At 45.6% G+C, this 25,861-nt stretch overlaps 1 protein-coding gene across 2 annotated transcripts in view; it reads right to left on the minus strand.

Annotated features, from left to right (window-relative positions):
• The window catches only part of ADAM12 (ADAM metallopeptidase domain 12), a 387,837-nt gene that overhangs the window by 95,749 nt on the left and 266,227 nt on the right, over positions 1-25,861 (minus strand). For both annotated transcript variants that reach the window (XR_009696164.1, XM_061162904.1), the window contains 4 exons: positions 20,086-20,266; positions 12,997-13,062; positions 11,738-11,809; positions 2,063-2,232 (listed from right to left, as the gene is read on the minus strand). Coding sequence is in view for 1 of the 2 variants with exons in the window: in XM_061162904.1 (XP_061018887.1) it covers positions 2,063-2,232; positions 11,738-11,809; positions 12,997-13,062; positions 20,086-20,266 (489 nt within the window). In the remaining variant the exon portion in view is untranslated. The remainder of the gene's footprint in view (positions 1-2,062; positions 2,233-11,737; positions 11,810-12,996; positions 13,063-20,085; positions 20,267-25,861) is intronic.

Consider the following 25,861-nt stretch of genomic DNA (forward strand, 5'->3'; position numbering starts at 1 on the left):
CCCCACCACAATCCTCCATACCTTCTTTCTATCTCCTGCCCCATTTTCTGCTCCATTCTGCCCCATTCCAGGACAAAAAAAAATCAAACATTGTATTTGCTGAATCTCCTTTAAGCGAAACAAATAAATGGCCATGTTTTCTTGGCCATGTACACAGACAGATACCACACATTATTTGAAAAGTTGTACATTTTGGCAGTGCTCAATTGGACTAAAAGGATAAGTATAGGCAAAATAAAACTTCATCTCTGTATGTATGTATCCAATCATTCATCTATCCAGCCAGCCAGCCAGCCATCCTATTACACTCATGTGTAATAGCCGTAGGGACCACAGCTTTATATTTACATCTGTATAGACCCTTTTAACAGATACAATTAAACATATATATAAATAGTAAAGTTATATAAGAGGCTAATTTATTTCCAGATGTTCAAATTGGACAGGCTCCATTTGGGGGAAGAAATCAAAACAAAACACTCTGACTCTACTTTTAGTAGTTCAGGATTAATCAATGCATAAAATATGAGGCAACCGCAAATATCCAGGGATGGGGGAAAAAAAAGAAACAACCCTGAGAAATGGCCAAAGTCAATTATCGGAGAATGCCAACAACCTCAGTTCAGACGAAGGCCTTTTCTAAAGTGAGCATAGGGTAGGGCTGCTTTTCAATTTCCTATAAATGTTCAGTAAACTAGATCCAGTGTGTCACAGGATAGTGTCTCTGACCCCAAAGCTTTCAATTCAGTGATATGAGCTATACGAGAACAGAGTCATGGCATAAATTGGGACTTCCCTGGTGGTCCAGTGGCTAAGACTCCATGGTCCCAAGGCAGAGGGCTCAGGTTTGGTCCCTGGTTAGGGAACTAGATCCTGCGTGCCTAAGACCTGGTACCAGCAAACAAATAAGTACATACTTAAAAAAATAATGGTATAAGTTGTTTAAAAATTTTTATAAAAAGTTCTTCAGTTTAGGAAAAAATCTACTCCACATAATCTTAGATTATGATGTTTTTTACTTGATATAAAGGAGTCTGTAATATGTTACCAATGTACTATGTTACAGGCATGCCTTTCCTTATTTTCTCTTTTTCATGGTACTTATCATGCTCTGAAATATTCTTGTTTATTATTATCTCCTCCCAGTAGGGGCTTCCCTGGTGGCTCAGATGATAAAGAATCCGTCTGCAATGCAGAAGACCTGGGTTCGATCCCTGGGTCAGGGAGATCCCCTGGAGAAGGGAATGGAAATCCACTACAGAATTCTTGCCAGGAGAATTGCGTGGACAGAGGAGCCTAGTGGGCTACAGCCCATGGTGTCACAAAGAGTTGGACACTACTGAGTGACTAACACTTTCACTTTCCCTGTAGACTGGAGATTCCCAAGAACAGGGAGGTTTACTGTGTGGATCTGTTATGTTTGAAGCCCCCAAAAGGCACACATTGATTAAATAATAGAACACAAGGTTTATCTTGGACACTGCTGGTATTCTCTGATCTAGAAAACCAAGAGAAACAAAACAGGAGGAATAAGTTTTTTTCTCCAGGCAGTCGACAGGATCACTCTACTGTACTATCTTCAGATCTTGCATAAATATTTTTCACTAATAATGGCAGAAAATGAGCTTTTTAAAAAATATACTACACAGGACAATTTTATATCAAGACTAAGCCTAGCGGGAGGGATAAATTGGGAGTTCGGGGTTGACATATACACACCACTGGATTTATTATAAAATAGATAACCAACAAGGACTCTGCTCTATACTCTGTAATAACCTAAATGGGAAAAGACAAAGCCTAGAAGGAAATAAGACATCTGCTTGAGGGATACGTTTCCCAGGGTATGCAAAGAAAGACTTTTTCAGCAGCCCCCAATTTCAGCTGAGATGGCCTTCCTCCAGTCAGTGTGGGATGAGAAGCCCCCTTTGGCCCTGGTCCAGAGAGTGTGTTCTGAAGAACAGGTGCAGCTTCACTGCCTGTCAGGGCAGGCTAAGAGGAGGGCAGGTGTGCTGGGGGTACTCTTTGATCTGAAGCAAAGGAGAGACAGCAGACACCTTACCTGATGAGCTGGGCATTGTCATGGGATTTTCGAGGCAGAAGCTTCATCTTTCTCCAGTCCAGAAACTCATGCAGGCTGGTGAATGGGTCCTGACTTATGGAACATTTATCAATGTCATTCCACACCTCCACGCCCACCAACACGATCCGAATGTTCAGTGGTCGGTAAAACTGAGGGCGACAGAAGACAGGTATCCCTGGGGATCACTTTAATGAAAACTTGCAATGCCCAGTAGAACAGACGTGCAATTTCTGAACCTTGTTGATGTGATATGAAAAATCTCTCTGTGCTCCCTTGTTCCCATGGCATTAGAGTTGAAGGAATATTTTCAGTGACTGATTCAAAGTGATGTTCTAACTGGGTTCTCAAATAGGGTTGACTAATTAGATAGAGTTAGTCAATTAGTTAGAGTTAACCAGCCTTTTTTATGTCTCTGAGGTGGTCCAGTAGTAAAGAACCGGCCTGCCCCTGCAGGAGACACAAGAGACTTGATTTTGATCCCTGGGTCGGGAAGATCCCCTGGAGAAGGAAATGGCAACCCACTCTAGTATTCTTGCCTGGGAAATCCCATGGACAGAGGAGTCTGGTGGGCTATAGTCCATGGGGTCGCAAAGAGTCGGACACAGCTGAGCATGCACACCTTAATTGTAGGGAAGCATACATTTCAACCGATTCATTGGTGATTAGAAATGGGCGTATAGATGTGTGTTATCGCTAATGTAATATAGTTACATTACAGCTGAAGATTGCTGGCTCATATCTACTGCAAGAAAAACAACAAGTGGGTTAGGATCGTTCAGACATTCTGCCAAGCACAGTAATTTGTTCCTTTTAAGCAAAATGTTCTACCTATGAGTTACAGAAAATGAATCTGTATTGTTCTCAGCAAAGACTCAGACTTGGCCGACGCTATCATATTCTGTCACCTGTAAATGACCTAGTAGGTTTTAATTAAATGGACAGATCAATATCTTTCAGGATGATAAAGGCAGACACAGAATTCTTCTTCAGGAACTTTGAGGACCATTTTTTCCCACAGGTCAGACTTTAGTTCACCAATATCATTATGGGAAAGATCTGGTAAAGGAAACCCCTCATTCCTTCTGGCACACAAATCACAGCTTCTTGCATTTCCATCCCCCATCTTTCTGTGTCCTGATTCAACCTACAGCACGTTCTCCACACACAGGTCTTCTTGGGTCAGAAGCAGGCACAACAACTGATCCAATGGCTAAGGGGGAGTTTTGAGCCAGATGAGCTTATTGGGGCGGGATGAGCGGTCAGAGTGGAGCCTTCCCAGGTGCCGCAGGGGTAAAGAATCCACCTGCTAATCAGGAGACACAAGAGATGCAGGTTCAGTCCCTGGGCTGGGAAGATCCCTTGGAGGAGGAAATGTCAACCCACTCTGGTATTCTTTTTTTTTTTTTAATGAAAACACTGAAACTTTAATTAGATCAGAACCATACCTGTCAAGAACATGGGCAGTATACTCTTCTTTATAGCACCAGTTCCTTCTGAGGGGGTATTTTCCAAGCCATCTAAGTGTCCCAGCTATCCCCGACTGGCTACAGAGATGTTCCAAGCATGGTCACATCAGTGTCAGTATCCGCGCACACTCAGATTTCTGGTTTCCTGCCACTTTTCCTACCAGTCCCTTATATCCCAGGAGGTTTCACAGCCAGAAGGTAACTTACCCCTCCCCACCTCACCATGCCCTGAAAAAGCCTGGAGTACCTTCTCAAGCTCCTCCTTCTCCTGCCTTCTTCTGGAAGGCAGTCAAAATGTTGAAGCTCTTCTGGAGTTCTTCCTTCTTCCCATCACTTGTCTTGTTCTTCTCAACCAGCTTGGTGATCCGGGTCATCTCTGATGCTGGGAAATCTCCTTGGGTCATGATCTTTCCCATGATCTTAAGGTACCGCTTGGCCCACTTCCTGTCGGTCTCCTTCACACTGACCGGTTCTCCTGCCCCTGCTTCAAGAGGGACTGGCGGGCTCCGATGAACTCTCCAGCAAAGGTGTCATATGCAGGCAGGCAAGCAGGCATTCCTTGGTGGAGCCCATGTCCCTTCAGCCAGCACTGGATGGCTCCAACCTTTACTGCCCCACCATACAGGACTGGGTTCTCAAAGTCCCCATCCCGGCAGAGGTAAGAGGTAGAAGGCTGGCTAGACCCTTTGTCCAGTGTGTATCGCTCACGCAGCTCATATTCAGCCCTTGTCACCATAATCTGAGATCCCCACCTCTGCCACCAGAAGAACATCACTAGAAGCTGAGTTTTCAGCCATACGCTTGAACTCATCCTGCCTCTCACCCTAGGGGGACTGGGTGTCAAACTTAACCAAGACGAACTTGCTTTTAGGAATGACCTTGTAGAAAGCGGGCTTCCCTGATAGCTGAGTTGGTAAAGAATCTGCCTGCAATGCAGGAGATCCTGGCTCTATTCCTGGGTCAGGAAGATCTGCTGGAGAAAGGATAGGCTACCCACTCCAGTGTTCGGCTTCCCTTGCAGCTCAGCTGGTAAAGAATCCGCCTGCAATGCAGGAGACCTGGGTTCGATCCCTGGGTTGGGAAGATCCCCTGGAGAAGGGAAAGGCTACCCACTCCAGTATTCTGGCCTGGAGAATTCCATGGACAGAGAAGCCTGGTGGGCTATAGTCCCTGGGGTCTCAAAGAGTCAGCACACACAGCAGTCACGGAAGTGGTAAGAACTCCCCGTGGTCCACAACTGCCTTGCTACTCCTCTGAGCATCACACAGACGCAGAGGTGGCTCTGTGCTTGGGGACCCAGGGGGACGTGGGAATCACCTGGCTGGCTGTACTCCAGGTAGCCAAGGAGAAAGAGGTGGCTGGTGATGGCAGTGGAAGTTAAGCTCCAGATAGGAGCAGGTCCTATTCTTAGTTGCTAGAAGCCTCTGAGCCAACAAGGAACAAAAATCACAGAAGCACCACATCTGATAGTTAAGCCCCATTCCAACGTGCTGAGCTCAAGGGCCATAAACTCCATGAGGCTGAGCGCTGACCCCGGGTTCTGACCCACGAGAGGCAGGCTCATCTTTTCCCTTGCTGATCTTCATTCCCCCCACCCTCCCCACCAGTCATCTGGTGAGCATTAGGTTAGTAGAAGAATGTGGCTGAAGCACAAACTACATCACAGAGTATAAACGGATCGCAGCGGTCCAACTTGGTTTCAAGCAGATAACAATTATGGGCATTACATTAATAAGTTAATGAGACAATTATACGACTCAAATGTTGCCCAACAGCTTGTTTTTAATCAAGAGTTGCTTGGCCTGTGGTATCCACTTGCAAGCTCCCAGCCCAGGCTTCCCAGGAAAAATTAAGTTCCTGGCCTCCTTGGGAACTCGGCACACATGTGCCTGGCTGCTGCACTTTGCTGGAGAGCTTACACTTTCAGCTGCGCTACAGAAAAACTGAACAGAGATGCGAAGGCAGAAACAGGCCATCCAGTCACCTGTGTCCACCCCAGCCCGCTACGAGACAGCCTCAGGGCCCCGTGCCAGTGTGGACTGCGGGGCTGTCATCCGTGCAGGGGACACTTTGCTCGCCTCTGGAGACTGTCGTATGGAAGTGGTCACTAAGCTCTGTCAAGGTCCAACCAGCACTGTTTCTCAGAGTTAGCTTTGGGGCTGACTAATCAGGATCTTTGCACAGAAATGATGGGTTGTAGTTTTCATCTACTATTGCTGCCATTCAGTCACTTGTCTCACGCTTTGTGACCCCATGGACCGCAGCATGCCAGGCCTCCCTGTCTTCCATGGTTGCCCACAGCTTGCTCAAATTCATGTCCACTGAGTCAGTGATGCTGCCTGATCATCTCATCCTCTGCCACCCCCTTCTCCTTTTGCCCTCAATCTTTCCCAGCATCAGGGTCTCTTCCAATGAGTTGGCCCTTCATATCAGGTGGCCAAAGCATTGGAGCTTCAGCATCCATCCTTCTAAATGACTATTCCGGTTTGATTTCCTTTAGGATTGACTAGTTTGATCTTGCTGTCCAAGGGAGTCTCAAGAGTCTTCTCCAGCACCAACAATTTAAAAGCATCAATTTAAATTCTAAAAAGATGATGCTGTTAAAGTGCTGCACTCAATATGCCAGCAAATTTGGAAAGCTCAGCAGCGGCCACAGGACTAGAAAAGGTCCGTTTTCATTCCAATCCCAAAGAAGGGCAATGCCAAAAAATGTTCCAGCCATTCAGTTCAGTTCAGTTCAGTCACTCAGTTGTGTCCGACTCTTTGCGACCCCATGAATTGCAGCACACCAGGCCTCCCTGCCCACACCAACTCCTGGAGTTTACTCAAACTCACGTCCATCGAGTCGGTGATGCCATCCAGGCATCTCATCCTCTATGTCCCCTTCTCCTCCTGCCCCCAATCCCTCCTAGCATCAGGGTCTTTTCCAATGAGTCAACTCTTCGCATGAGGTGGTCAAAGTACTGGAGTTTCAGCTTCAGCATCAGTCCTTCCAATGAATACCCAGGACTGATCTCCTTTAGGATGGACTGGTTGGATCTCCTTGCAGTCCAAGGGACTCTCAAGAGTCTTCTCCAACACCACAGTTCAAAAGCATCAATTTTTCGGCACTCAGCTTTCTTCACAGTCCAACTCTCACATCCATACATGACCAGCTATTAGTCCTCTCAAATTATATCCTTTGAACAAATTCCGTATCTAGAAGCATATAACAGAGCCCCTCCTCTCTAAAACTGGTGCTACTGGTGAACTGTTACATATGCTGAACGTACATCATGTCTTCACAGAGAATCCCTTAGCTGCCTGTTGGGATGCTCTCCCCAGACTGCGGGTGGCTTCCCAATGGTTCTTCCTAATAACAATGGTCACAGCTAACACACATGAGCATGCCCCACGCCCTAGGCCCGGTACCAAAAACTTTCCATGTGCTCTCTTAGACCTCACAGCACTCTGAGTTAAGCACTATTGTTGTTTCCATGTTACTGTCAAGGATGTTGGGACATGGAGGAGGTGAATCACTCCAGCCATGACTGGCATAGCTGGCGTTTTAACACAGGCAGGCTGGTGCCCAGGTTTTAAAAACTGCTCAGTAACCCAGCTAGGTAAAGGGGAGTGCTCAGATTCCCTTCCAAGATGATCCACTGTGACCCCAGGCCCAGCAAGAAGCACACATAGAGTATAGCAGCTGCCTGTCTGGCCTATGAATCCCAGGATGTACGTGGCCATGGCCCAAGACCTGCTAAATTGATTCACCCATTAGCTCAGCAGCGACAAGCATCTGCTTGCATGCTCAGCTTGGCATTGGCACCAAGAACAAGATTTAGGATACCCTTGACCTTGACTCCCAAATGCTCAGGGGTCAGCCAGATGCTCGAGGCAGAGGACTCCTAGCCATTATTACAGGAAAATCCAATCCACCAAACTGCCAAGAAGGGTGCAGACAGGAAGTTCAGGGGATGCTGGACCTGAGGGCTCTAGGATGACTTTCGAGAAGTGGATCTGAGAACACACGGGTAGGATTACAGGGCGGTGTGCCGGGCTCCACCACGGGGACGTGCGTCCTGCAGGCAGCTGGCCTGGGAGGGCCGGGGACGAGGACCCACACAAGGGAGAAAACACCTGGAGTTAAATGCATGCAAGATGAGCCAGTCCTTCAGAAGTAGGGCACAGAGGTGCAGCCGGCACGGACCGGCAGTTGGTGCTAACGTCATCACAAGTAAGAAGTAGGACAGACCGGAGGGAGAGGCGAAGGGGGCGATGACATCATCTGGCAGCCACACAGCCCACTGGTCCCGCCCTGCGGTGTAACTGGGGCCTGGGGAACGTCTTCCTTCCCAGGTAAGGGGTGGGTCTGCCAGTTCAAGCACCAGACACGTTTTCCCCGTTCCAACTCAGGGGAACTGCCTGAGTTGTTCTGAATGTCACCTCTGTCCCTAAATCACTTCTCGGACTCTTGGTCTGGGACGTCCCTCCCCTCTTCCTTTGGAGCCAACACAGCCAGCCAAGTAGTTATTACTTAAGAATAGCTAAGAAGAGCCAAGATTTCTGCAAATGAGGAAGTTGCCACTGGAACAGTCATTGTTTTTTTAAGCCAAGATGCTCCCACTTGTAGTTGCAAAACTACATCTGGAACGCTCGCAACATCCCAGAGCCCATCAGTTAGCAGACATGGGTGCCCAGAGCATCCGACTGAGCCTGGGTTACCCCTGTGGGTCTTCAGGGTCTGCTGTGGACAGACACATATACGTGCTCAGTCATTCAGCTCTGTGCTTGCTAGAAACACAAGGACAGGCGTGCTGGTTAACGCCCCTGAGTCTGTCAGGACTTTTCTCAGATATGTGGTTTTCTAAATACCAGGGCAGGTTATTAACAACCCCCCAGTTGCTCATTCCTGCTTCTGCAAACTGAAGCAAGAAATAATACAGAATAATATGTAAAGAAATACAAATATGGAAGACCAAGCATATCACTTTAAAACAGGATTTCAGCAATTACCAGCTCAAGTTTAATGTTGTTCATGGTTTCTGTTTACTTCCAAGGCTTAAGAAGTTCTTGAATTCTTTCTTTCTTGGTCCTGCCTCACTGGAGGCATCTGGAATGTACTCACCCGAGGCCCCACCCAGGTCAATCAAACCAGAGTCCCTGGACTGAGACTTGGAATCAGCATTTTGAAAGCAAAGATACAGACACACATTCACATAAACAAACAAACCTTGCAAGGGGACTCTAATGCCCAGCCCGGGCCAGGACCAGGTCTGACTCCTACTGTTGTTCAGTCTCTAAGCTGTGGCCAACTCTTTGCACACTGGCTTCTCTGTACTTCACTATCTCCTGGAGTTTGCTCAAACTCATGTCCATTGAGTCAGTGACGTTATCTAACCATCTCATCTTCTGCCACCCTCTTCTCCTCATTCATCCCCAGCAGCAGGGTCTTTTCCAATGAGTTGGTTCTTCACATCAGGTGGCCAAAGTGTGAAGCTCTGAGTCATGCCATGCAGGGCCACCCAAGACGGATGGGTCATGGTGGAGAGTTCTGACTCGTACGGTCTCTGGCATAACCTCTGGGATCCATCCTTCACCCTCCCTGCCAGAAGGACTGGCCAGTTACAAAAATTCTCCTACATCCACTTTACTTGGGGATCAAGTTGAATTTTCAAAAACAAGTTACTCAAAATATATCCGCAAGCATGCGCTGCCTGGGAGTCTGACCAGCCTAAAAGTTCTTGTGGATGCGGATGGTATTATCCTATGATCCCAGGATGCCAACAGCCATCTGTGTTCTTCCTGGTTTCAGAAAGTTCCTTCCAGCCACAGCCACTCTCTGAGCCCCAAGCCCTTATCTCCGACTGCTCAGGGTACCCCAGGAGACCCCTGTTCTTGCTTCTTTGGGCACGAAGTCTCATCCACCTCTTATCCCAAACTTGTGCTCATTTGGACCCCAGCTCTTCTCAGCCTCTGCTTCTGCTTGGTCAGGGCAGGCTGAGATCCATAGAAAGTGGGTAGAGACAAGGCCAAAAACTCCTGCAGAGGCGGGGGGTCACAGAGACCAGGGCTCACCCCTGGTCCTGCCTTTTAATGCTGCTCAAACTTGTGCTGATTACTTAACCAGCCTCTGCAAACCTCAGCTTCCTCTGCTATAAAAACCGGAATTCTGGTGTCTACCTGGAGGTGTCTGCAAAGCACTGAGACCCTGGCATGTAGAAACGTCTCAGTACACTTATCAGGCACCCCTCCTTCAAGTGTCTCCGAATCCCCACTTCCCCAGACCCAGGTCAGATCTTCACGATTTCTATACAACAAAAGCCCGCCAGCCCTCTTTGACTCTGGTGACGCCATCCTCCACTCTAACTGCAGGCACCACTGTGTGTGACCCTGTGCATCTCCTCTGCTTAAAAACATTCTCCTGGCTTTCCACTGAGAGCAAAATAAAATCCAGTGGAGTCTAGATGGCTTTGCAAAGCACCCAGGACTCTGACCAGTGAACCCCCTGCAGCTTCATCTCCTCCTGCCCTAACTGTGCACGCACATATATCCATCTTCCACATGCACACACACCCACTCATGTATGTGCTTGTATGCACACATACCCACTACCGCTTAGGTAGACAGAGTTACTCGCATGTCCAGACACATGGGGAGCAAGCCAGCTGAGTGCTCCTGGTGAAATGGTACTCACTTCTCAAGATCGCCTTGCTGCGAAGCCTCCCTGACCTCCAGGAAGATGTAAGCGGTTCTCTTCTACACCCCTACAGCACTTGATTGACAGCATCCACCCAGTTCCCAACACGCTGGACCACACCAAGTGGCTTATGGGTCTGCTGCTGCTGCTAAGTCGTGTCAGTCGTGTCCGACTCTGTGCGACCCCATAGACGGCAGCCCACCAGGCTCTGCCATCCCTGGGATTCTTCAGGCAAGAACACTGGAGTGGGCTGCCATTTCCTTCTCCAATGCATGAAAGTGAAAAGTGAAAGTGAAGTTGCTCAGTCGTGTCTGACTCTTAGCGACCCCATGGACTGCAGCCTGCCAGGCTCCTCCGTCCATGGGATTTTCCAGGCAAGAGCACTGGAGTAGGGTGCCATTGCCTTCTCTGGCTTATGGGTCTGCTTCCCTACAAAGCTGTGCCCTCGCTGAGCAGATGGACCCCATCTGATGCATTCTGAATTCCTGATGCATGGTGCTCGGTTCTGCCCATAAGGCCTCGTAGAATGGCGTTGGATTTCTAGAAGGGCTTTTGCTTTCATGTTTTCTGAAAACTTTGAAAAGTCAATTTAAATATAATAGGATTGCTTGGAAACATAGCTACTGTGAAGCATCTTCAAACTGCTACGTGTAAACTGTGAGCATTTCAGAGAATCGCCGCCAGGAGAGCTTCAGCGATGAGCCAGGGCCGCTTTCCGGTTCCCACTGTGCTCAGAGGCGGGAGACAGACTTACTGCTGAGAATAATGGTCGTGTTCAGACAGGGGCTGCCAGCCACATAGCACATGAGAACCACCTGGGAGCCTACAAAGCCCGATGTCCAGCCCCCACCCCTCCTTTGAAAGCTTCTGGGCAACTCCAGCAGGCTCTGGGCTGAACGCCCTCAGCGCCAGTGAGCTGACTCTCAGGGTGTGCTGCTGAAGGCAGGGGGCACACGTGGTTTCATGCTGTGAACAGGTCATGGAAGGAGCATCGGTGAGATAATACCCCCGGGCCAGAACAGACTTTTACCATCTCGTCCAACTCTGAAATCACCTTTGCAAAGGTGAGCTCCCTCCCGAGTTCATGGTGAAGAATTTTCCAGCCGCAGATTGAGCCGAAAGCCAATTGCTGCATCCCAGGACTGTGAAGCCCGTGGGTTCCTTATTGATGAGAGCTGACCCTCAGGAGGCCTGTGGGACTCTCCCAGGGAGACCTGGGAGGAGGCCCACTTGGTGCTTTCAAGAGGGTCACATGTGCCATCTGGTTCAGGATCCAGCTGGGGAGACCAGGATGGAAGGAGGTGGATCCCAAGGCCACCGTGGTCCAGACAGCGTGGGGGCATCTCCTGCAGCTACTCCAAGCCCTGGGGGTCTTCAGAGGAAGGGGAAGTTGGGTACCAGAGGCAGAAGCTGGCCTTCTGAAGTCAGATGGGGTGTGTTTCATTGCCTCCACCTCATTCCCAAACGTTTACACGATGTGAGTGATTTAATTACCCCCAAAGAACTTACCTTGTCAACGTGATTAGCGATCTCTATTAATCGCTGCTTGACTTTTTCCAGATCTTTTCCTTGCCTCTGAAACTTAATAATTTTAAATGTCAGCATTAATAACGGTAAGACCATCAATCAAATCTCATCTTCTCGGCTCCTGGAAATGTGAAGTCTTGGGCTTTGCAACCCCCTAGGGCCCTCCCTGGTTTATGGTGAAGTGAGCTCCCATTCTGCCGAGTAATTTCCCTGTCCAGGGACTTTCTGAAACTCCCTGAAATTCACCCAAGCCAAGGGCTCATAAGACAGTAACTTTTGTGATTTTTTCCAGCCTCATAAATGATGGAGGCAGTGACATGTTTTGGCAAAGAGAAAACAGACAACCAGAAAGCAGCCCAAAGCCATTCTTCATATCATCGACTTGATTTGAACTTCCTCTGAAATTTCTTTTATATTTGTTTTTAAAAATTAAAGAGTGAAAGTAATAGAAGCTCATGGCAGCAAGTCAAACAATACAGAGAATGGATAAAAGTTAATAAATTCCCCCTTCTCCTCTCTAATCTGACCTTCCCGACTGGAAACAGTTTCCTGAGAAATTGTCAAATCTGTTTCATTCATATGTGTTGAGCCAGCTTGGGAGAAAATGTCACTTAATTCATGATAGGTAGGAGAGGCAAGAAATGAACACAGAGAAGATAATCTTAAAAAAAAAAAAAGAGCTAATTAAAAATTAATTTAAAGAAAAAAACTAGCCACAGAATAAAGCCTTACTTCAGAAGGTAGGATTTTTCTGCTGTTTCTATAGCCTTCATTCATTCATTCATTTTGGTTTAGAACATATTGGAAATTTTTTAAACTAAACTTTTCCCCAAAGTGTTTCAGAATACATTCTAAAACCATCTGCTATTTTCCACAAATAATTCTCTTTGTTTGGAGAGCTTAGCTACATGGTAGCTGATATTTTTTTCTGCAGTCCTTGCTAATATTTTGTAATAGCAGATACATTTTTAATGTTTTATACCTTATAAGATATTTTTTTCTTGCTGATATTTTTTTCTTCAGTCCTTGCTAATATTTTGTAATAGCAGATACATTTTTAATGTTTTATACCTTATAAGATCAGGGAGCCACTTTTTCCCATGGGTTGTTCACAATGCTCTTAAGGCCTCATAGAAAATGAGGTTAATGAAAGCACGTAATAATTCACTAAACATTTTCTTTTCCCTGTAGTGGTTGTTTTATTTTTTTTAATCAACCAAGAAATTTCAAAAAGTTCTTACCTCTCGGTTATCCGCCACGATAACGAGCTCTACGTACTTGGTCATCTTGAGGGTCTCTCTTTTTTGCTGCCAAAAGTAAACATGGATTTAATTTTCCTGACGGTCTCTCTGGGGCTTTCAGAATACTGTCAATATCTCTCGAAGGAAGCATTGGAACTAAAGGGACACCCCACCCCCACCAACAACACTGGCTCCCACACCTCTGTTCCACTTAGGAGTTCACCTCTGACCCCAGCGACCTCTGTAAAACCATCTCAACATGAGCCATCAGTTTCCATTCCCATCTGGGAAGTCCCTAAAAAGGAATCTAACCTTTGCACTGGATCACTGATTTTAGGATCCAAACGAGTTGAAATCACCATTAAACAAAACACACACATCAACAAGTAACTCTGGGACAGAAGCCAATGGCCGTTCATTTCAGGCTGGATGTAGCGCATGTCAAGATCACTATAGAAATCGATGGAATTCAGGGTTTCACGGGTGTTCCCTTTGCTTTTGTGGCCCGGCTTTGTGACGTGAGAAAAGCAGAGGAGAAAAGCTTTGCTCATGTCACAAAATCGGAGGAGAATGTATTTTAAGCAAGAACTGCCCTTCTGGGGAAAAACTGAGTAGTCCGGTCCAGAAAACTGATTTCGCGTGGCTGATCATTGAAAAATCTGGTTAGACGCAAAGGAAAACTGGAGAAGAACAGAGCCAGGCAAGAAGGAGGTATTAGGAGGAAAACCAGAAAGGAACAAAAGAAATAGAACAGAAAGAAACATTTTTAATTAAAAAAAAAGACTGAAATATGCCACCAGAGAAAAGCGATTTGGTAAGAGTGCAATAGTTGAGAAGAATAAGGACCTTGTTTATCAAGGGGTAGGGCTGAAGAGGAGGTGGACGGCCCAAGCACGAACTCCCTCCCCATTAAAGGCAGCCTCTGAAGTGGGTGACATGTTAATCACGTTTCCTCAAAAAACACTCACACTCTTCCATGAATTACTAGGAGAATCCCAAAGGCATTTTTCAGAGGAAAAAAAAAAAGAGCAATTCATGGAGGGTGGTCTTAAAAAGCCAACTTTAAAAGCAAAAAATAAAGCCTTCTGTTTTTGCAATAAAACGGAGTCAGAGGAAATGGGGGTTGAACAGGTCTGGCTCCCCATAACTGATATCGCTGCTTTATGAGTTAACTACACTCGGCTTAACCTTGAAAACTTGCATGTTACAACCAGGCTTTCAGACAAAAGCAAAAATGACCAAGGCCTGCTCTGAATCAGCTTTCCAGTCACATAATCCTGAGGGAAACATCTTTTATAAAACAAATCCCCATCAGTGCAGGATCTTCCAAACAAATTTTTACAAGAAAAATGTGTTTGTATCATAGCAGTGTTCCTCCTTGCTGCCCAGCTGTGCCGACTCATGAATTTTGATATCTCTAAAGAAATCTGAGGGCTTCCCTGGTGACTCAGATGGTAAAGAATCTGCCTGCCAATGCAGGAGACCCAGGTTTGATCCCTGGGTCGGGAAGATCCCCTGGAGGAGGGCATGGCAACCCACTCCAGTGTTCTGGCCTGGAGAATCCCATGGACAGAGGCGCCTAGAGGGCTAGAGTCCATGGGGTCACAAAGAGTCAGACACGACTGAGTGACTGACACTTTTACTTTCACTTCAAAGAAATCTGGAAACCTTATGGAGGGAGGGAAAGTAAAGCACCATGAAAGGTATAATTTCTCATACTTTAACAACGTTACAGGGAAAAAGTTCAGTTTAGTAACTCTATGTGGTAGGCATGTTTCATGGTGACCATTACGTACTCACAAAGGGAAAATGACTAGACCCCATGGTGCCCACTAGTCTACACGAAATGAGACTCCATTTTAAAGTGGTTCCTCCTTCCTGAGGGCTGGAAAGCAGAAGCCTCTTCCCCCCCTAATTCCCTGATTTACCATTCACAGACTCATCTTACAGAAGAAAATATAGCTCTATTAAAGAAAACATAAATTAACCTCCCATTGAAAAACTCATGGAGAGAGCCCTGGTTGCTTAGATGTTTACACCTTTCAGACTGCAAAGGGGTGAAATGAATGGCCAGGGGACAGTTCCAAATGGCCTTGGATCATCATTTAGAAAACACACAATTCCAGATAATGAAAACAAACACATGAGCCCAATTTTCCTGTCTCTGCAGTTTTCAGAGAAGTCCACATTTTCTCATGAATGCAGAGAACTGCAAGCTCAGAGAGACGCCTAACCACATAATAATAAAAAGCCACAGGGGAGTGGCCGGCTCATGGCCGCAGAGGTTCCTTTTCCACCAGCTGCACACACAGAGAGGCTTAAATTACCTCCACATGATTCCCACCTATCTGGACTATCCAGTTAAAAAATCATATTCAAAATGTTTGATATGCAGAGCAACATTTGAAACTGGTTGCTTGATGGAATTTTCATTTGAGTTGGGGGGAGATTGAGGAAACAAACACCCTTCCCCAAACAGGTAAGAACAGGAGCCTCTGAGAATGGCCCAGCCATTTCTGCTCCAAGGTTGGAGGCATTCTTGGAGGCTTGCTCAAGTGGGAAGCTGTTTCCTGGCCTCTCAAAGTTGTCACAGTTAAGATCTCGGGAAGAACAGCCCCCACACATTTTCACAACAAGAACTCTGGCTCTGGGAACTCAACTTGAGTCTGCAAAAACAAGCTGAGATTAGAGGGGGCAATAAATTCTCAATGCAGCTCTCTCTTCCTACGGGCCAGACCCCTGAAATAACCTATCTGGGAGGAGGGATGAGAAGAGCACACGTCCTGAGGCTGGGAGGGCTTGGGCTGCAGCAGCGGGCAGGACGGCTATTCCCTAGTGAGCGCGGGCAGGGCAGGGATGAGATGTGGCCAAGGATGGGGACAGAGGACGGGGCCCACAGCAAGGAGGCTGACTGCTAATCTAATTGTCGGAGAGCACTGGGGCTCCCTTGGAGGTGAGGTTCTTTACATATCACCCTGGCTGATGGGAGGAGAATGGATTACAGGGGGACAACGGTGGAAGTGGGGGAGCAGATGGCCACTGGTGACAGTCTGAGGCAGTAAAAAGATGGAGCCAGGCAAACAGATTCAAGTTGGATGTTTTAACCAAACAACAGCAATAAAATAACAACGGATCTAGGACCGTCTGCAAAGACGGCAAGATTAGCAAATTCAGTGACTCAGCAGTGATTTATCTCCTTCTTAGTAAAGAAAGATCATTGTTGACTCAAGCCAGACTCTATGCCTTGGCTCTAAGGCCACTTAATGAGTATTTATGAGCTGAGCCCTGGTCTTGGCTGTGAAAGGTCATCTCTACCATCCTTACCAATGACCTGCACGGGGATGAAGCACAGGGATCATATCTGCATGGAACACAGCCTCGGAGGACTGGCTGATACACAGGCTGCAGAACCAACAAGCAAATGAGACAAACGCTGGAAGGAGGAACTGAGTCTGATGTACTGAATGTTAATGGGCACAAACACAAAGTATTGAAATTGAGTCCAAAACGCCCGTGGCAGAAGTGAGAGCTAGTATTTATTTTTCTAGAGTTTTAATCGATTCAAGACTCAATAGGACTCCACATCTGGAGATTTGGTTCTCACTGAGAGATGCTCAGAGCTCAGGGCTAAGGAAGCAATAGCAGGGCTGGCTGTGTTATCCACCAAGATTTAACAATGACTAAGTCAGTAAGGGCACTTGGTATGCCTCTTAGAGGAGGTACTGAGGTGGGGGTGGTTATAGTGAAAAGAAAGTAAAAGTCGCTCAGTTGTGTCCAATAGTCCATGGAATTCTCTAGGCCAGAATACTGGAGTGGGCAGCCTTTCCCTTCTCCAGGGGATCTTCCCAACCCAGGAATCAAACCAGGGTCTCCTGTACTGCAGGCAGATTCTTTACCAGCTGAGCTACCCAAAGTAGAGAGAAATTAAATATGCTTGCTCTAATTAATAAGTTTTCCAACAATTCTGGCTCCTTCCTGATATTCAGCTATTACCAGACTCTACAGATAATCCATTCCACTGTTAATACCACCCCCACGACCACCACTACCATGGCTTCTATTAAACCAATATGCCAGCCTGTCTAGAAACTCCAGAGCAACAGCTCTGGTCCATTTCAGATTGGCAGTGTTTGAGGAAACCCCACAGGGTCTCCCTGACAGCCTGTGCTATTTGTACTCAATAGACCAAGTGCACATTGCTTTTTTAGAGAAGGCAATGACTTCTACATGTGACTCACAATTATCCATACTAGTGGAGGGGAACAATAGCACAGATAATCCCCAGGGAGGATAATTCAACAATAATTTACATCTGCCTTTGGGATGTATTCTGTGATTTGCTCCAGTAGCAGATTTAGAGCTTTCACCTTCCTTAGAGACTGCTCAGGCCTGTGTTAAAATTCGTTTGCATTTTTGAATGACCAGCTGGTGGAGGGGGAGGGGAAGTCCCAGGAGGGCTGAGTGGCCGGGGCTCTGTGGGTTGGGCGTAAAAACCTGCAGAGGATGGAACTGGTGAGGAAGGCCCCTGACTGCAGGCACCCTTCCGGAAGCAACTTGGGCTGTCACTAAAATCTAACAGAGAGCCTTGTAAAAATGACAAACAATAGCTCAAGCTGATATTATAGCCGGTGTATACCCCAAGTGCAGATTTATTCCCGCTGCTCCTGGAAGAAAAACGCACACATCTGCAGAAAAATCTCAGCCTGCAAGCCAGTCTTTGCAATAGTTAACATTTAATAGGGGCAGAAAAGCGCTAGGAAAACGCAAATGCATTTGCTGCAGTGCATAAACCAGAGGAGTTAGCCAAAGTTACACTGATTTTTGAGTATAAGATAAAGGCAGTGTTAAGTCTGGCAGGCAAGTGGCACGGAACTCGAGTACTTTCTTTTCATGTTTACCAAACGGTCTTGTATACAATGCCAATGCTCACATATTCCACTTATGTGAAAATTATTTTTGGTATTGTTTTCATGATACAGATGTGCTTCCTGTCAAAGACACATTCCCGTCCATAAAAACAATCACAACATTTTCTAGACAGAAATACTGAGTATGGCGTCTAAGTGCATATGATAGTTCCCCCTTTCGACTTAAAGGTTCACTTATGCTTCCATACACGTTATTAATAAAACACCATTGTTATTCAGGTTTTCTCCATTTCTCTACAAGTCAAAATGACTGGAAATTACTGTGCCAATCACAGGTCTAGGGAGCTGTAAGCTTAGTTAAAGAATTAAAATATGGCTGGACAGGACCGACCAGGCATGCACTTCTAAATGAAATGGCAAACATATCTGAGTGCCATTTAAACTGTCAAGTTATAAATCTCACAAGGTGGATATGTGTGTTCAATGAGGTACTCAAAGCAAGGCGCCTCGAAAACAAAATGCAAATATTCAACTTGTTTATGACTGTGAAGGCTAGGTCTCATCCCATCTGATCTGAGGTCTGGAATCAAAGGCGAGAGCCTTTGAAATGTAAAGCAAACATGCCCTGGGTGCAGAGAGGCTGTTCTCTGTGACTCCATCTCTTAACTCTGTCCCTCCAAAAGGGGTTGGGGGAGGAGAAGGAAGATTCTCTGAGCTGCTGCTGCTGGTGATGGGGGTACTTGTCAAGCCCTTTTCCTGGAGGTTGAGATCTTAGCTCCCCTGCTGAGTGTCAATGTCAAGGTCGGCCATAGTGCCTGACACAGGGTGATGGGGAAGAACAAGGACAGAAGACTGCAAGCACCTGCAGTAGAAACCCTTGGGAGTATATTAACAAAGAGAGGAAGTTAGGGTCACATGGGCAGAATCAGGACGAAAAGAATGAATGCAAAATTAAATTGAAAAGTCCTGAAGTGGTTCAGTTAAGAGCAGGTTAGGGGGACACCACCTAGCCACAGGTAAAAGGAATTTTTAAGAAGAAGAAATCATTTAGGATAACATGTACTATTTGGAGAAAAATGATTAGGAATACAAAGAGGCACAATTTTCATGAAGTTTTTAATGGTAAGCAGTATAACACTCAAAGTCAGGTAAGACGAAGAGTGTTAAGTGGAACCTTGAAAACCTGTCAAAGTCAGGGGAGACAAAGAGTGTTAATTGTTAAGTGATGAGTTGCGCTTATCAAATGTAAGCACAAGTGACATCATATGTATGAATTCTGGATTTCTTGTCAACATAGGAAGGGGAAAGACAGAGATGAGAAATCAGTAAATCGCTGATAACTTCCTGTCGGGTTGTGCTCCTTTGAATTCGGGGCCTCCAGTCAGATGGGGCTACCCTTACACCTTTTTGTGAGCTGGGTTGTGGTCTGTGGAGCCCCTGTGTCACTGATGTAAAAGGGTCAGGCAGCCATTCAGGGTGGAGGTTCCCTGGTGCTGCACCAGCGGTGACCTCTTAGCCAGGAGGCAGACTGTGCTCCTAACTCCATTGGACAACCTCTGTCTCTAGCCCTGCCGCAGAAGGGAAGACCTGTGATGAGCAGACCCAGGGCCGGGAGGCCAGAAAGCAGACACCTAGGGGGAGAAGTGGGACGCCCAGACTCCCCCCTAGCATGGACTAGGGGTAAACATCACACATTTTCAGCCACACTTCTGGATCAAGACTGAGTTCACCCAGGGCAGGCGAGTGGGCAATGGCAGGGAATTCTTCCCAAATTCTAAAGAAGACCCTAATATAAAACAGACTGGCCATGGAGAAACCTCCTTATTGTCTTTCTCCTCCCGCAGAAGGAGGGGCTGCCCAAGGGTGTGGAGGATCTGGTCCAGTCCTGTGTACCACGGAGGAGTGTAATGGTGGGGCAGACTTCTGGGCCAAGCCCAGAAGGTTATCACCAGAGACAATGAATGGTGATTTTGTGTCCTCTGAGCCCAACGCTACCCAGCACAGGTCAATGAGTCTGACCCTGACGTTTGCAATACAATGATGGAGCTTTCAGTATCTGATTATGTTCTGCCCACCTCATATCAACCGCCTCCAGATAAAGTGGGTGACTCCATCCCTCTGATACAAATGGCAGAATTTCTCCAGATGGCCTTGCGGTGGGTGTCCTTAGTTGGAGCCCCCTCCCCACTCCCCAGGGATGTAATGTGGTGTTTTCTCCTACCCTTCTTATTTGGGTCTGGGAGGCCGGCGGGAGTCTGTCACGCAGAGTGAGGCCCGACGTATTTGATCCACATGATCCCCAGGTGCCCGGCAAGTTTTCCACCGGGAAGAGTTTGTATCTGTTGGTTGCATTTTTCATCGGCTCCAAAATATAGGTGTTATTTTCAAATGTAATGAGTCCCCTGTTGAAAAAGAAAGAAGAAAGATTACATAACTTTTAAGGGCAGCTTCTTGTTTATGGCTAAAACCCAGTTCTTAATGACAGAGAGAATTAAAAAAAGCAATACCAATTTATTTATATTCCTGGGTCTGAATTGGAAAGGGCATTTCTGTGCCATATGCTTGCATTGACTTATTTTTGCAAATATTTTGGAAGACAAGTCTGAGAAGTTTTTCGTTTCAAATATTTTATGGTAAAGAATAGACTGTGTTTAGTCTTTATACCTTTTGTCTGTTTTTTACTTCTCGAGGATATATTGCTAGGAAGAAGAGTTGAGACAAAAGATGTTTCATCTGCTTAGAGAGTAAATAGATCTGAATTAGCAGACATGATTCAGAAGGGAAATCTTTATTTTTTTTTTTTTAAGGAAAATGCCTATATCTGAATTATTCATTCTGATCAACAAAATTTCCTAAATAGTTTAAAGGATTCTAATATAAGGTTGCATATAAACTTATGCTTTTTTTAAAAAAACTTATTATTGGGCTTCCCCAGTAGCTCAGATAGTAAGGAATTTGTCTGCAATGTAGGAGACCTGGGTTCAATTCCTTGGTTGGGAAGATCCCTTGGAGAAGGGAATGGCTGCCCACTCCAGTATTCTTGCTTGGAGAATTTCATAGACAGAGGAGCTTGGTGGGCTGCAGTTCATGGGATCGTAGAGTTGGACATGACTTGAATAACTAACACACATGGTCACCAAAGGAGGGGGAGGGATAAATTAGGGGTTTGAGATGAACAGATACAAACTACTATATATAGTATCGATAGCAACTAGGTCCTACTGTATAGCAGAGGGAACTATGTTCATTATCTTGTAATAACCTCTAATGGAAAATGTCTGTTATACAAATAAGACGGAATCACTTCGCTGGACACAAGAAACTAATGCAACATTGTAAGCCAACTATTCTTCAGTGGGGAAAAAAAGCATTTTAAAAAGGATGCTTTTTGGGGTATTTTACTTATTTAATTTGTGGGCAATGTGTGAATAAAGGAACCAATGTAATGTAAGCGCACAAAGCATCAGAACTGTTCTTCGAAGAGCTGAGGCCTGCATCTGGGTCTGTTTGGGCTAAAGGTATACAGCTCTTCAGAGGCCTGAAGAATGTCCCAGCACCGAGACCAGCAAGGAGGCCTTCGAATCCAACGATCTGGTTTGAGTTCCAGCTCTGCCATTTCCCGGCTGTGCGGCAGGGCTTGAATGGCAGCAGCTCTTTGTTATTGACAAGGGCGGACCCAAGGGTGAGGCTTCTGTTAACGTACCCATCCAAAGGCTGACCGTTTCAGGAAGGCCCTAGGCTTTGTTCACCTGTCTCTCCCCATCGTGGCCATCTGTGGCTCCGTGATACCAAACGTAGCATTAAGAAGAGAGCTATGCTTCTTTTGGAGTGACAATAATGAAGAAAGAACTCTTTGTGTTAACATTTACATTCGGGAATAAAAGTATAAATTCTTTTTAAAAAATTATTTTACTTTATTTATTTATTTGGGCTGTGCAGTATCTTAGTTCTCTGACCAGGGATTGAACCTGAGCCCCCTGCAGTGACAGCACAGAGTCTTAACCACTGGACCACCAAGGAGGTCCCTAAAAGTATAAATTCTTTTTAAAAATAGACACATATGCTAAATATTTTAACTTGCAGAGACAGAAGGTGGCATGAGCTCACAGACCCCGAGGCATGTCTGACCTCCTGGAGAAGGACAGAGCCAAGGCTGTGTCCTGCTGTTGTTCAGTCACCAAGTTGTGTCTTTGCGACCCCATGGACTGCAGCACACCAGGTCTCCCTGCCCCTCACTGTCTCCTGGAGCTTGCTCAAGTTCATGTCCATTGAATTGGTGATGCCATCCAACCATCTCATTCTCTGCCGCCCTCTTCTCCTTTTGCTTTCAATCTTCAATCTTTCCCAGCATCAGGGTCTTTTCCAATGAGTCAGCTGTTCACATCAAGTGGCAAATTATTGGAGCTTCAGCTTCAGTGTCAGTCCTTCTAATGAATATTTAGGGTTGCTCTCCTTTAGGATTGACAGGTTTGAGCTCCTTGTTGTCCAAGGGACTCTCAAGAGTCTTCACCAGTACCACAGTTTGAAAGATCACATCTGTACATGACTACTGGCCTATAGGAACCTTTGTAGAGAAAGTGATGTCTCTGCTTTTTAATACACTGTCTAGGTTTTTCATAGCTTTTCATCCAAGGAGCAAACATCTTCTAATTTCATGGTTGCAGTCACCATCTGCAGTGATTTTGGAGCCCAAGAAGAGAAGATCTGTCACTGAGGCTGTGTCCTACTTCCTGGAAATGAGCCATGTCAGCTTCCTTGAAGTGATGGGGGAACATCAGCCTACAGGTTGGTTTTTGTCTTTCTCTTTTCCAACATGGAACAGGAAATTCTTTAAACAGGCTCTTCCTGATGTTGAAATTAGTTTTTCTTTAGAGAAATGGAAATTTGGGTAACAGCAAACTGGCAGCTCCAAGAGTTCCTACACATCTAGCAACTTCTGTTACCAATCAAGTTGACCACAATCATAAATGAACACAATTTTCATGCAAAATTCATCTGATTGTAAATAGACACTTAAAACACAGTGACTCTTAACCTTTTTTGAGACATGAAACTCCTTATACTCTTCCCAGGAGAATTCACACATACATAGATCCATAATATTTTGCAGAAAATTTAAGTAGATTCAAAACCATGGATGAGGTCCATGGACTCCAGGTGTAGGGAGTCAGTTCTCACACATGATTTATATAGCCTCAACCCAAGGATTTGAGAAATAGCTTAGTCTTTAAGTAATAGCTGAAAAAGTCAGGTGCTCCATCAGTTTCTTTCAGATAATCTGAGCTTGTTTCCAAAGGAAAGAGATTGGAAAATGTCTTCCACTATTGCTCCTTTATTTGTTCAGCCATTCACTCATCCTGCACTTAGTGATAACCTACTTACAAGTGACCATTTAATAGTTCTTATATTTTAATGGAATGACTATATTCCAATACTCAAATGGCATAACAGGAGAAGGTATGAATTAGGCAAATATTTATTTTGAACACAACTGGTAAACCCACACACACTAATCAGTTCATTATTATTCAACTGGCTTACTCCACTGGTCCTGTTTTGTGAAGTCTCAAAAGAGGTGGAAGAAACAGCACAGTCACATACAGGCCGATCACAGCCTGACTGAGCTGATCACTGAGACACACGAGGCACTTGGAAAACACTGGCGAGTGAAGCTGTGTGTTACCAACACCGACGGCATAGCTGTGCAGAGACAGGGAAACAGTGTGGGCTGGAGTAACTGAAGATGTTTTGGCTTATTTCGAATCCCACAGGTTGATAGAAAGTCATTACTTAGAGCTGTTCTCTTGTACTCCCTGGCCCCCTACCACTCCCCCACCCCCTCCAACGAGTGTCTTCAGGAATCTCAAAGTAGACCATACAGACACACAGACACGACTCTGGTCATCAACTCTGGGGAGGCTTCCAATGCTTTTTTTTTTCTTTGAAAAGTTCTTTATGAACTAAAACTTAGATTCCTAAGTTAAGAATGGGTAGTAGGGGATTTCTGTTTATTAAAGTTGATTTTGTAAAAGCCTCAATTAAGAAAAAGCTCTTTTAAAAAAGAGGCCAGGGCAAAGTGGAAAATGAATAATACACTTGGAGGGGAAAGAGAGATTGGCTAGAAAACTGACTTTCCAGCCTCAAAAAGAAAATGACACCAACATCTCTTGTATGTATTGCAACACTTTCTATTTTGCATTAGATTTCAATAAGCTGAACATTTACAGTAAAACATGTCACCAAGTTCTAATCACGAGAAGCATATGACTGAAGAAGTTTTTCTACTTAATGGAAAATTTCTAGAAATTGTTATTCAGTCATAAAATTGTTCTGGTATCTCCTTTTATCTTTTAAGTCATCCAAGGGCCAGATGTTGAGAAACTGGGGTGAAGTCTTTCCCTTTGCTGCAAACCATTGGCAGCCTAGAATACATCTTAATTAAATAATTGCTTTGGACTGTCTTGTGTATAATTAATCACTTAGCTCTAGAGATTGCTGGAAACCACAGTGGACACAAAATTCAAGGATTCAGGGTTTCCGAGATTTAAAATTTGATGTTCTCACAGCCCTTTCTGGCCCCAAGCTAGATAAGCAGATGTGATTTAAGTTGCATGTCATAGGTAGTTCGTTGTAAACTTGGAGTTGGAAGAATCTCAGAGTGAGGGATTTAAATCCAGCAGACTTTGAAAGTGGGGCTCTTTTCCCACTGGTAGAGGAGGGAGAAAGCTTAGAAGTCAGTTTCCAGTGTCTGGGAGAGATGAAGAGTGTGGGTATCTTCTCCCTGGGGCATTAGGAGACAGAGGGGAACACTGGACCAGCCCTTATGGGGAGGGTAAGGCCACCTCCCAGGGCAGTCAAAGGTGGTGAATGGGGGGAGCGGAGGAGAGGGGGTGGTGGAGGGTAAGGAGGGCCATCCCCATGGCACCCTGCCTAGGATACATCTGGTCATTTTCCCCACTGTCAAGGCCACACAGGTAGCTGGAGGTACAGGTGGGGCCCAATCTTGACCCATGTATCTGAAGCTTGAGGTGGTCAACTCCCACACTCTACTGCCTACCTCCTTCTGGTGCTGTTTCAGGAGGGATGTGGAGCTCAGAACAGGGCTGACCTTGATGGAGGGCAGAGGTCAAAAGGAAAAGGGCCAGAGAAATGGAGCTACTGCTCTGAAAATAGCCAGCCTTATTTTAAATGTTAGAATCCTACTGTTTTTCTTTCAGTGGAAACAAAGAGAAATCTATTAAAATTTTCAGTTGATTCTGTTAGCTTTCAAAGTGATAACTCAGGGGACCTATACTTCCTCAAGATGAGTTTTGTTCTTCTTAAAATTCAGTTTTTAATCTCCAAAGCAATGGTGCCCCAGGCAAGTAACACAGCTTAATGGTGCTGTTCTTATTATGATTTTTCTTACCACTCCCAGGCAAACAGGGTGGGGCACATGGATTTTGATGACCTGTAACAAGACGATGATTCGAAAATATGAATTAACCTGGCTACTTCCATGTTCAACAGCTAACTGAATTTCCTTGGAAAAAGACTTTTAGGCTCAACACTGTGCCTCCAGGACTTCCCAGGGGGCTCAGTGGTAAAGAATCCGCCTGCCGATGTAGGAGACACAAGGGACGCAGGTTCGATCTCTAGGTGGGGAAGTCCTCTGGAGTAGGACATGGAAAGCCACTCCAGTATTCTTGCCTGGGAAACCCCCTGGACAGAGGAGCCTAGTGGGCTACAGTATGCATGGGGTAGCAAAGAGTCAGATACAACTGAGCACGCAATTTGCACACACATAATATGCTGTCAATCATGAGTTGGCATGAAATTTAATTTCAGTTTCTTTATGGGAGGAGCTCATGGGTAAAAATAATATCCCACCCCATTTGTGTTTGAAACATAGGGATAGTAGCAGTGATATTAGCAAACCCATTAGTATCATCAAGCATTAAAAAAGAAACTTTTTTGGCTGTGCCACAAGGCATGTGGGAATCTTTGTTCCCCGACCC

The sequence above is a fragment of the Dama dama genome, chromosome 15, assembly GCF_033118175.1.
Source record: "Dama dama isolate Ldn47 chromosome 15, ASM3311817v1, whole genome shotgun sequence".
Lineage (NCBI taxonomy): Eukaryota > Metazoa > Chordata > Mammalia > Artiodactyla > Cervidae > Dama > Dama dama.